Here is a 12,698-nt window from a genome sequence, read left to right on the forward strand (position 1 = left end):
TTTGCTGTAGAGCAGAGACTTTGTTCTGCCTTGTCAGTGGTTTCAGTGCCTCTGGGGTTACATATGCTTTCAGTTTCCCATCTGTAAAAGGGGGCTGATGCAACATACCTTGCAGGGGTGGTCTGTGAGGATACATCTACTCCTGCTTGTCAGTCACTTGGAGCTCCTTGGCTGGAAGTTGCCAGAAGTGGGAAAGTTCCATTTTTTCCCCATGAGAATAAAGCTGTTGAACTTTAAACAATCTCAGTGAGACTTGGGCGGGGGTGGGTGGGGGGAGAGAGACAGGTGTTTTCTCAGATCTTTGTGCTGCTTGCCAAGCATACACAGGAACTGGCTTCCTCACTAGCCAAATGCCCTGTTAGACCATAGCTTTGCTGTCCTACGTAGAACCTATGACTCCACACCCCAGTTAACTGAAAAGACACCAACCAAGGGTGCTGTATTTAGCAGGGATTTCACCCGCTGAAGCTGAGAATGGCACACCCTGCTCCCACAGCCAATCAAATGGCTAGTTTAATTAGGCTAATCAGCCCTCCTGGACTGACACAGTTAAGCCTAATGAGTTGATCCTTTGCCGCTTAAGCCACCTCCTGCCACAGAGGTATTTTTTTTCACCCCTTGGAGAGCTTAAGCCAGTTGGAGACGCCTAAAGCTTCCTCTGTCATAGACACCTAACACAGGACGATCACCTTGCACAGCGGCAGCAATGGAGAAGCCTGGGGTAATGCAGGCAGACACTGATTGTTTTTTTCAGGGCTTGTACCTCACGTAAGCACCTAAGGCTGGGCCCAGCATGGGTGTAACACACTACTGTGCACTAGCCTTTCACACACATGGTGCCCAGGTATCAATCATATGGCACCTGCTGGCCCAGTCTGTTAGGGACACTGACTTGCCCCCAAGGCCTGGGTGAACACATTTGTGCTGCACCAAATAATAGCTTTGGGTGATGGGGGGCGGGGGCAGGACATTAGAGTTGACTTTGTGCCTTGGAGGTTCCCAGTATCATCCCCACCCCCCCCCACCGTATTAAGGAGGGGCGGGGTAGGCTCATGCCCTCCTTCCTCTCCCACAAATCCCTAAAGTGTTCATTCATCTTCTTTCACTTATTTTCTTCCTTCTTTCGCAAGCATAGGCAGGCTGTGGGTTCGCACACACCATGTCCCTCAATCCCTTACCATGGGGCATGAAGGACCAGGCCCGCCCCCCCCCCCCATACTTGCTGGGTTACCTCTGCAACCCCGCCCCCCCCAAAAATCTCCCCACATCCCACAGGCTCAAGTGAAGTTCAGAACAGTCCTGGCAAATTCTGCAACCTCAGTCATAGTGTTTAGTACTCCAAAATGCCCCCGCATTGGGGGTTTCCCCGCCATAGGGCCTAGCAGAAAGGCATGCAGGTATGCTGGTGGCGGGGGAGACAGGGGAGGGAGCCAGCTGCACAGCATTCCATGCCACCCTTCATCCTGTGCCAGCCCCTTGGCCTGGTGAGTGGCAGCAGTGCACGAACAGGCCTGACAGCTGCACTGAGTTGAAGGGCTCTGATCAGTGCGGATCAGAAAGAATCCACAAGCAGGCCTGGAGTGCTGGCACCATGGAAATGTCAGCCTGCACGGGGCAGCCCCCCGCCACCAGGCTAAAGCCACCTGGCTATTGGGGGGGGGGGGGCAAACAGCCCACCTGTTCAAGGGCTGTCAGCTGCCTGCTCAGCTCATTTGTCTCTGATGGGGCTGTAGGCGCAATGAGTCAGGCTGGCAACTGGGGCCCAAGTAGAAAAATGCCAGTGCAGAGATGCCAGGAACTGCCCCCCCACCTCCGGGCTTTGTTCACTGCATGGCCCAGAAATGGCCCTGACTGCACTACAACAAACAGGCCGCCTGACACCTTGAGTGGCTTAGCCTTTTGCTGAGTCCTGGCTCCCCCCGAGCTGGGCACCAGAGGGCGGGTAACACACTGGTGACCCAGCTGCTGGCAGTGACCCTGCCTTGGTCCAGCACCACAGCCCCTTTTCTGTCACTGACAGCCGTACTAACACTCTCCTGGCTCCCCGAGGTGAGACAAGTGCTTTGTAAAGCCCAGGGCTACTTTTACACCATGAACGTGTCAGACCAGGGGACAGACCCCAGAGGGCTGAAGGCCCTGTAACCTGTGCCTTTGTGCCAGGGCCATTCTAGCACAACACATTGAAACCAAAACCTCCACCTGCCTTTGGAAGGAGCAGAGCTGCTGTGAGCCGCAGCTTTTCCCAAGACGGCAGACATAAACGTGCAGAGAGCCTTTCAGTTGACAGCTGCTGGGCGGGGGGGGTGTTAGCCACCCAGCAGCCGAGTCCTAACAAAGTAGCCTTCACTGGTGGTGTTTTGCTGGTTGGGGCAAGTGGCCATTTTATCTGGTGGCTCAATCACACACCTGCCTCGTCAGCAGAGCAACAGGTATGTCTGAGGTTGTGTGGGGCTCCATTGATTGGCACAAGCTATTGAGCATCCAGCCTCCTAGGTCCAAGTCACAGCTTATTGTGGGCTGGGAATGTGATTGCCTTGTGCCTCAGTTTGTCCATGATAAATGTGAGCTAAGCCCAGCTACCGTCCCCCTGCAGGCCTTGGGGAAGCTTTGCTAATGACTATAAAAAATCTTGGCATGCCTCAGCTGAACACCAGCACAGATACCACTGTACCCAGGGAAGCTAGAGCTGGAACACGAGACTGGGGCTTTTTTAGCTGGGAGCAGTTTGTAGCATCTCGGCTGATCTCCGCCCCCGCCCCCCCAGCCCCCAGGGAACAAATCACATTAAAAAAAAAAAGTAAGCATATTTGAAACGGTCCCCTCCAGAACCGCCAGCTCCAGCTCTCGGGGACTGCTTGAACCGAAATTAAAAGCCCCATGCACAAAGCTCTGAAGTTACCTGCCAGCTTTGCTTTGGGGGCAGGGGGGAGGGATTTCTCCCTAACAAATATGAACGTGGCAAGTGGTTTGCTTGTCTTAAGACTGCCTATGGGGCAGGTGAGCCATGAGTAGTTATCAGCCTATCGCTGATAGTGAGGGGATAAGCCTGGACAAGTGCAGCTCAGAATGGTAGGTTCATGGAATGGTTTCCACATGTGGGCAGTTCTTTAAGTGCAGGGCGCTCTGAATTAGCGATCAGACTAAGTGACTGGGCTTTGGGAGTCCTGCTTTCTGTTTCTTGCTCTTCCACTGACACACTTCAGCAAACCCTTGCCGTCCCCTGTGACTCAGTTTCCCTATCTGTACAGTTGGGCTAACTGACGTGTTCTAACAGCCTGAGGGGTGTTGTGAAGATTAGTGTTTGCTAAGAAAACAGAAGGCACCCAGGGAAGAGAACATGTCAGCTTCAGCCTTGATCAGCAGTGAACATAGAGGCATGGATGCTTGAACTAACACAGCAGTGTGAAGTTTAACCTGAGTGTCATTACAGCTCTGCACCCAGGCAGCAAGCCTGTTTGACTACCCACTCTTCTCATCCCTGCTAGGGCTGAAAAAGGACAAACGTGTGCTAGGCACAGAAACCCATTAGTCCTCATTTGAAATACAGGCCAGTAATGTAATCACCCTAGCAATGAGCTGCAGGATGGCTGTAATATGTACATGACCAGCAAAGGTTTCTCTCTGCTGGGATAGCTCCGAGAAACTCCATTCTTGCTGGGGTCTGCTACTTACTCTAATTAATTTCCCAGCTGGCCACACTCCGCTGGCATTAGAACTACTCTCCTCCAGAGCGTTAAGCTGTATTTTTTTTTTTTAATCTCACATGCAGCTGCTCCAAAGAGCAAATCAGGACACACAGCACACTCTGCTGGCAAGAAGCAGGCAAAGAAGCCAGGTACTTCCTGCTGTAGTGGGTTAGTTGGCTGGTGGGATTGTCCATGTGCTATGTTAGGCGAGCCCCACCTGCAATTAAGCCATAGAGCTGTAAATCTTTCAGGTGTAATTGGACTTGATAATATGGGCTATGTACTGCTTAGTCCTGTTTTGAGGGCAGGGGACTGGACTAGCAGTACTTCTATGAATTACTAGCACTTTTGTATATGATCCACATAAAACAGTGCCCCAGGGAATCAGAGTTTTTTAAAACTATTGTTTGGTGTGTATCTCTTTAGCCTGTCTAACCTGATTGAGTCTTCTAACCCCACATAAAGCAGTGGGTAGGATCCTTAAACAATAACTTTGCCTTCCTTGTAGTTCTTCACGATAGAGTGCAGTGATGTATGGAATTTCTTATGCACTAAACTTTAGGGAGAAGAAAAACAAAATGAGAACTGTAGAAAGCCACCAGCTGCTTTGTGCAGAAATAGATTGCAGCAATGCCAACGTGATGTGGTGTTCTTGGCTGACTCCATTATTTTCTAGCACTAGAGCTGCTCTCCTGCAGTGTAGGAAGTGAGTGTGCTGAGCGATGAGAAAAAAGCATGTTTTTAATTTTTCCAAGCGGCTGCAAAGATTTCCAAACTCATCAGGCTCAAAGCTGGCTCTGGCCCAGTGGCACCTGTGGATACATTTCGAGGTAAGAGGGAGAAACTGCACTGGTGATGAACAGAAAAAGACACTGCAAGCTTTGGAAGGATCTGCCTAACTGTGTGATCAAGATTTTTTTTTTTTTGCCATTAAAAACGTAATCCAAGAACACCACCCACCAGGGTCAGGGAGGCGTCAGACACCTACAAAACTAGCAGTTACGCTTGTCTGAATGCATCTGCTAGTTATCATTGTAAGAAAGAACCCTTATGAGAAAATAACCTTCCCATAATAACAGCCAGCAATAACCAAACAGGCTGCTTTGAATGGTAACTGAGCAGGCAAAACGTATTTCATTGAGTTTCCCTATTTACAATTCAGTCACAATTTGTCTCCTATGAACTCAAGGGAGGAAAAACCCTGCCAGGCTCCTTGTCATCTGACCTTTATTTCATAGAAGAAGATCTCATACCCCCTCATAGCCTCCATGTGCATGTCAGCATGTGCCATTTGCTTTTGGTCTCCCTGCCACCCTCTGTGTTCCATTAATCGTTGAGATGGGCTTGAACCATCCCCTAATTCTTGATGGAAGGGTCAAACCTGGCCTGTCCTTGGCAGCTTGGGCCTGCCTTCATTGCACCTTCTGCTCCCTTGAGCATGTTCTCCTGCTGGTGCCGAGGGATGCATGAACTCTGCCTGTAGCAGTGGATCATTGCAGCTGGGTAGAACTAACAATGGGAACTAGCTCCACGCTGACCCATCTCGCACCGGTCCTGTCCCCAGGCAAAGGTCATCCTTAGCCACACCGTGGCCAGTGCAGTGAGACAGATGTTTCTACCCCTATTCTCCCCTTGGGCATCTAAAGAACAAGAAAAAATTCACCATGATAAAAATTCTGCTCCTGGACATAAACCCCCTGGGCTGTGACTTATCAGGGTATGAAGCTACCTCTACCCTGCCAAGCCAAATAAACAGCCTTTTCTGGCATGTAGCTACCCTCAAACCCTGATCACTCACGTACCAGCACAGAGCAGCAACCAACCTAGATAGTTTCAAAATTTGGGAGGTGGGAGGGGACATAGTATTGTAGCAATACCCCCACAGCATCACATTGCTGCCTTATTTCCTGTGCTGGAGTGTGGCTGTTCCGGCCCCATGCCACATGAGTGACTGCATTTGCCAGGGAAGGCATGCCAGGGACATCTCTCTCTCCCCAACAGACTGCGAGTGTTACGGCCACTCCAACCGCTGCAGCTACATCGACTTCTTGAATGTGGTAACCTGCGTCAGCTGCAAACACAACACCCGGGGGCAGCACTGCCAGCACTGCCGCCTTGGGTTTTACCGGAATGGCTCGGCCGAGCTCGACGACGAGAACGTGTGCATAGGTGAGTAGTGGGGCCTGGGCGTGTGGTGGGCACTGCTCTTCGGGGAGTTTCACGAGGCTGCTGCTTCTCTTTGGGCTGAAGTTCAAAAGCGGCCAAAGCACTTACCAGTCACTGGCAGTTTGGTGGCCTTGGAGCCCAGAGGCTGTCCAGTTTCAGGTCCACAATTGTAGCAGAGGCAAGGGGGTGAATGGGCTGCAAAGACTCAGGATACCTCTTCACTACGCAGCAGATTGATCCGGTCAGGATTGATCTTGTGGAGTTCAATTTCGCTCACCTAGGGGTTGGCAGTTCCGGGGGTCAGCCTTCAACCCCTGTACTGCTCAATATCGTGAGGAATAAGGGAGGTTGATGGGAGAGCTTCTGCTGTCAATTGCCCTCAGTGAGGACAGCCAGGTAAGTCAAGTGTAGAGAAGTCAATTCTAGCTACTCAATCACCATAGCTAGAATTGCATATCTACAATTGACTAATGTCTAGTGTAGACCTGGCCTAAATGATTTACTCTCTCAAAGGAGATGCGTCATCTCCTGCTCAGTGAAGGTGCAGCGGTAGCCCAGGATTGGGGAAGCTGGCACTAACCGAGACAGCAAGTCTGGATTTGAACTGGCAAATGAGAACGAGTATGCTACTCCCATTTCCCTTCAGCAGCTTAGCCTCCAGCACCACCGGCCCCGGCTGCTCTTGCTGGATTATCCCCGCAATGGCACAGTCCAGTAACGGAGGGAGTTGTTCAGGGCTGCTGTATTCCTGCCCCTGCCTGTGCTCAGCAGTCAGTGTGCCCTACACACACTGCCTGATCCCTGGGGCCTGGTGCTCCTCCAGGCACTAAGTCACTCACCCTTGAGAAGAGCGGGCAAGCTGGGCTCACCTGCCTCTTGGCAATCCCTCGAAGCAAAGCAGCACTGCGGCTGGCTCAGACCCATTTGATCCCATGAACATGGAATCCCTGTTGCCAGCCTTCCATAAGCCCTGATTAAAACGTCTCTCCTAGGAGCTGTACACTGGTGCCCAGCTGGGAGGCTGAGGCCCTCCTTGGAGGAGTGCTGGCACTGGGCGCTCTGTGTATCTATTCTAGCACTTTTCCCTGTTTTATAATCACACTCCGGCTCCAGGGAGCATGGTCAGACACTGCCCCCCCTTACACTAATGTCACCCTATCAACATGGGGGCATAACGGCAGCCGGCAGCCAGGCCCTCGCACTCCAGCCTCACCCCCTCTGAAGGAAACATGCTGAGCAGCCACATGTCCCCCCTTCAGCAACTATGGTGCCAATACTACCACCTCCTCATCCCCTGGCAAGGAACTGCTCTCCCAGCAGCCAGTCCCACTCCTGCTGGCTGCCAGTGGAGAAAAAAAGGACAGCTGGGGAGAGAACCTCCCCTTTACAGTGAGATGCCACAGTGCAGGTAGCACAGAGCTCTGGGTGACCCTGGCCGTCATTCAAGACTGTCAGACTGAAGCAGCTCATCCAAACCTCTAGTACCAGGAGGGACAGGCAGCGGGAGTCCTGCTTCTAGGACCTGCTGAAAGGTATCTCACAGAAGAGGGGCCCTATCAAATTCACAGCCATGCAGAAACATATCACAGACCACGGAATCTAATGGCCTCCTGTGAAACCTGGCCTTGTGTGCTTTCACTCTCTACTCTACGGATTTCCCGGGGAAGACCAGCTCTGCTCCTGATCGTTTTTTTCCATCCACGTGCAGAGTAAATTTCGTTATGGGTACTCAGGCACATGCAGTTGTACAGCAGAAACACATACTGCCAAGCTGTGGGCACTGCGGGTGCTCTGCTGATCAGCGGGGAGGCACCTGAATCTCTCTTAGCAGGCTGCCTATGCGCCCAGCTTATGGGGAAGGCTGGCAGCACTACTCAAATTGGCGGTGCTGACCCAGCAGGGGGATCACCTGGTTATTTTAGGAGCGTGACAATATTGCCACCCTTACTTCTGCACTGCCTTCAGAGGTGGGCAACGGAAGAGTGCTGGTGGCAATGTTGGCCAGCTGCCCAGCTCTGAAGGCAGCACCTTGCCAGCAGCAGTGTGGCAATACCATACCCATGTCACCCTTTCTTCTGTACTGTACTTCTGTCGTTTCAGCGCCAGGTGGCTGCTGCTGGCCTTCGCTCTGCCTTCAGAGCTCCATTCCTGGCCAGCAGCCACCACTCTCCAGCTGCTCAGCTCTGAAGGCAGTGCAGCTTGCAGTAGCTGTGCAGAAGTAGGGGTGGAAGTACAGCAACCCCCACACAACTCCTTTGTGGGTCGGGACTCCAATTACAACACTCCAAAAGTTAAGATTTAATGATCTGAAAACATTACATTTGCCATTTAATCTGGTAAGTTTGGAATTGACCGACATGGACTGGGAATTTGGTGGGGTCTTAAACATTAGCCATTGCACAGTGCCTGGGGTAATAAGGTCTTGGTTCACCACAACAATTTGTACTACCAGAGGGGCTACAAGCTGTAATCACCCAACCCCCCCAACACAGAGGGCTGAGTATCCACTTAGAAATACCTATTCTCCCTCCAAACACCTCCTTACTTTTGAAGCAATTACATGGCCTTCCAGGTCATTTTTTGTGGGCAACACATCAGCTACAATTCTGAGACCAATGTTGGGGTGCATTGAGTAAGGAGAGCAACTTGGCCAAAGTATGTCCCTTCCTTCCCATCACTTGGGTGAGTTGGGTGCTTGGCTATGACCTCCAGCCCAACTCAAGCTGCATTTGAAGTCATAGATCGAGCAGAATTTGTGCATATGTCGCTGTGGCTGGAAAGGCAGCCGCGAGAAGCAAGGTGGGGTTAAAAAGGACAAAGCACTTGTAAGAGTTCACTCCTAAAAGCCAAAGGTTAACGGTCCCTCTCACAGTGCCAGTCTTGCAGGCCCCTATCAGTGTGCAGAGGCCTGGAGAGCTCACTAGCACTCAGTGAGCAGAGTCTGGTGTGGTAACTAGCTTCCGTGTGTTTGCACAGAATGTAACTGCAATCAAATTGGGTCGATGCACGACCGCTGTAATGAGACCGGCTACTGTGAATGCCGAGAAGGTGCCACCGGGCCCAAGTGTGACGACTGCCTTCCCAATTACTACTGGAGACAGGGTTGTTTTCGTAAGTACTGCAGGACAGTGGGTAGTCGCCGAGCACCAAATGCCCAGCAGCAGATATAAAGCCACTGTCCTTGGCAGCTAGGGAACAAGCCAGGCTAGAGTGCTGTCCCAAGGATCCAGCAGCAGGGCAATGTGCTGCTGTGCACAGGACCAGTTTTCAAAGTCCCTGCTGCAGCATGGCCAGAGAACAGGCACGATGCAGCAGGCCAGTAGGAGGGAATAGTCTTTGGTAACACCCACTCAGCTGCCAATTAGAGGTTGTGGCACACAGCCCAGTTCATGAGGCTTTTAAGAGCCCAGCGGTGGAGTGCTGAGTCCCTCCCATCCCCCAGCACATCTGAATTAATGTATGGTCATTGCACAGTAAGGGGCAGTTAGCAGCACTCTGTTTCTATGAGTCTGGGGCTTTAGTACTGATGGCACAGGGCGATTGGATTAATACTAAGGGCCTGAAAAAAGACCCAAGCAAAAACCAGCCTATGCACTCGAGTTGTAGTTTTAACTTTTTCAGTTATATCTTGTTCCCTGCGACAGCCCAGTTATATGGCCTTCAACACCCCTTAATTATACTGCCAGCCATGAGCCTTTGCTAGAGTATAGGGGCAGAATTTTAGGGCACTGAGTACTCAGCAGGAATCCGCCACGTTCTTTGCTTCCTCCTTGCTTTGCAGCCAACGTCTGTGATGAAGAACTCTTGATTTGCCAGAATGGTGGCACTTGCTACCAGAACCAGAGGTGCATCTGCCCCGATGGCTACAAAGGTGTCCTCTGTGAGCAATCCAAGTGTGACTCTGACAAGGCCTGCAATTCTGCCTCCAGCAAATACCTCAGCCTCACCACCTTCCTCTTCAGCGCACTTGTCCTCCAGCTGGGATGCTTGGTGGATTTTTGAATCGCAAACACAAGGGAGCCAAGTCAAGATTCATCACCAAGTGGGATGGGACCTAGGAGATTAAGGTCATAAGTAGCCTGCCTTAGTGCCACCTCCTCAGCCTTCCTTTACTCTAGGACTTCCATGATGTCATTCAGTCCCTGTCCACAAAGAAGTGCAGCATCTCAGGGGCTGACTCCTGTCCTTCCACCAGCTGCAGCCTTGAACATCTGCCTCCTAGCCAGAGGTGGCCGCAGCATGGACTTAGCTGCTGAGCTGCAGGGAGATAACTGTGATAGCCATCATGCAGAAGCTGCAGTACCTTGGTGTCATTAGAAAGGATTTGTATCACAAAACACTTCCTTAAAAGCAGTGACTCTTTCCCCACTCTGAACCAGGGGCTCTGGTTCCAGGGCATGGGGGCCCTGCCAAAACAGTGCCGCAATCCAAGGATTTTTTTTTTTTAAAAAAGACTTTCCAGTAGTTTCATTTTCTGTCCTCTCTTGTTTTGAAAGAGCCAGTCCTATTGCTCCGGAGCCATTAGCAACTGAAGTCCAAGACATCTGGGGGGAGAGGGGCTCTTTCAGCCATCCTATATCATCCCATATTTCGTTATTGATCTGGCCAGGCCCTAGATACTGTTGCCTACAAATCTAGTTGCTGAATTTATTCAGTTTTGTATTTTTGTTGTTGGATTTTTATTTCCTTTTCTTGCACTTGACCAGAACAAAAAGGCCATAGTGCACATGGTATCTCAGAGGAGTGCGATGTCTTATCCAAGCATTTCCGTATAGTGTACGGTTCAAATACTTTTTTGGTAGAGAATTATTTTTGTTTGAATTAAATGTTAAATAAGGTCCGCAACCAAAAGGGACATTTTGCCATGAGCATTTAATTCTGGTGTATAATCTTACAGTAAAGCAACTAATAATTGCTGCTTGACTATCATGTTTTCCTTTGCGCACACAGCAAATTACAGGTAAAGACTTATTTTTTTGATTCATGATGTCCTCCTGTGTTTTCTGACTCAAATACCAAGGTAAAATCAGGAAGGGCGGGGGGGTGGTCTGGTTTAAGGCCTAAGGATTTTTTTAATTGCAGTGTGGAAACAAGGTCAACCTGGCTGCAGTCAGGGATTTGGCTAACAGCTAGAAGTAGAGACTGGCTTTAATTTGGCATCTATAGAGACTGTTCATCTCTGCTTGAGATGCTGCAGAAGGAAAAAGCTGCTGCTTGGGCAGCACTGGGACTTTTCCCATAGGGAACCAGAAGTTTAGACCCTTTACTACTAGGTCACTGGTTCAGGTCCGCACCCTTGCCACAGAATATTGGATATTGCATATTAGCCTTAATCAACCACTATCTCATACTCTAACAAAAAAACTCACAGGTGTTAGTTCAAATACAGAAAGGGAATTAAATCTCCTAACATGCTCCCTGGGGAGGAAAGATCTTGAGCCATTCACAAGGAAGTGGACTAGACAATTCTGAAACAATACATGCTATAACTTGCCAAATGAGCAACCATGTTTCTCCCCCAGCAGAAAGCTTTAGATCTCTCACTCCCTGGGCAAGTACCATGCTATGGTTGCAGCCTGAGAGAGTCCAGACCTCATTTTTTCCAACAGTCCTCCCCCAGCATTTCCATTTCTGGTATCCTTATCCAAAGTATCAAGCTACTGCCCTTTCTCATATCAACGTATCTCCTGTTTTGATACTCATTATATAGGAACTGCTCCTTCTTCCCACCTTTCAGCTCTCACCCACAGCCTGTGCCCTGCAGTGGGAGTATTCCAGATCGGAAAACACCACATTTAAAGCATCTCCCAGTCCTGGTTTCAGAAAATGTATACAGCTAGAACCACTGAAAATGCAGCCACCCCCTCAGTGAAGGACCACTATTTTGTAAAAGGAAGAGGAGACTTGGGTAGAAAAAGGATAAATTCTGTCCTTCAGTGAAAGCAATATCATTGAATGATTAAATCTAAAGGTTGTGTTTCAGAGCACATTGTTTCATATGAAAGATCCCACCTATCAAAGGCATGGGACTTAATTCAATCCAGGATGGATGAGGTGAAGGGTTGAATTCACACTATTGGGATGTGACCATTAGGTATAAGGAGTTTAAGTACAGACAACTTCATGGATTTGTTGGCAGCGGCATTCTCTCCCTTTTCTTTGGTGCAGCTGTACATTGCGATCATTCTTTCCTCCTCTACCAGATGAAAATCCCCATGAGCTACTATTCTTGCAAATGTTTTATAGGAAAGACTACAACTAAATCAAGACTGTTAAACACTTCTGGAGGGGGTAAATGCAAATCCCCACCCCCGCCTTCCAAACACTACTATTTCAATAGGAAATTTGATAAGCAACAGCAAATAATTTACAGCTTCATAAAGCCATTTCCCCAAACAGACTCCACAGCCATTGCATTTCCCCACTCTGCTCAAGTGGCTTTATTACAGTGGAAGCTGGAATGTTTAAAACAGCAAACAAGTTTGGCAAAGTTGGGAACTGACCAGCTGGAAAGTGTGAGAAAACAGCTGCTGGACAGGAGGCAGTACTACACTAGACTGGATGGTTAAAAAGATTGCACTAGCTTCTTTGCATGGTGTTAGATAAGTGAGCAGTAACGATATTATGACCCTCTCACCACAGTTTGACAGCAAGGGTTAGACAAGTGTTTCTCAACCAGGGGTATGTATATCCTTGGGGGTACACTGAGGTCTTCCAGGGTTTACCTAAACTCATTTAGATATCATTTAGATAATCTCAAAGTTTGTTCAGACAATGACTTGTTTCGACTGCTTCACATGCCTTACGCTGAAATGTAAGTACAATATGTCTATTCCAATTCGTTTA

The 12,698-nt window shown here is 49.6% G+C and overlaps 1 protein-coding gene across 3 annotated transcripts in view; it reads left to right on the forward strand.

Annotated features, from left to right (window-relative positions):
* Nucleotides 1–10,797, forward strand: part of NTNG2 (netrin G2) — an 85,772-nt gene extending 74,975 nt beyond the window's left edge. For all 3 annotated transcript variants that reach the window (XM_075015618.1, XM_075015621.1, XM_075015620.1), the window contains exons 6-8: nucleotides 5,688–5,855; nucleotides 8,829–8,963; nucleotides 9,634–10,797. In XM_075015618.1, the coding sequence (XP_074871719.1) occupies nucleotides 5,688–5,855; nucleotides 8,829–8,963; nucleotides 9,634–9,854 (524 nt within the window). In that variant the 3' untranslated portion in view covers nucleotides 9,855–10,797. The remainder of the gene's footprint in view (nucleotides 1–5,687; nucleotides 5,856–8,828; nucleotides 8,964–9,633) is intronic.
* The last annotated feature ends 1,901 nt before the right edge of the window (nucleotides 10,798–12,698 follow it).

Source organism: Carettochelys insculpta, chromosome 21 (genome assembly GCF_033958435.1).
Source record: "Carettochelys insculpta isolate YL-2023 chromosome 21, ASM3395843v1, whole genome shotgun sequence".
NCBI classification, from domain to species: domain Eukaryota; kingdom Metazoa; phylum Chordata; order Testudines; family Carettochelyidae; genus Carettochelys; species Carettochelys insculpta.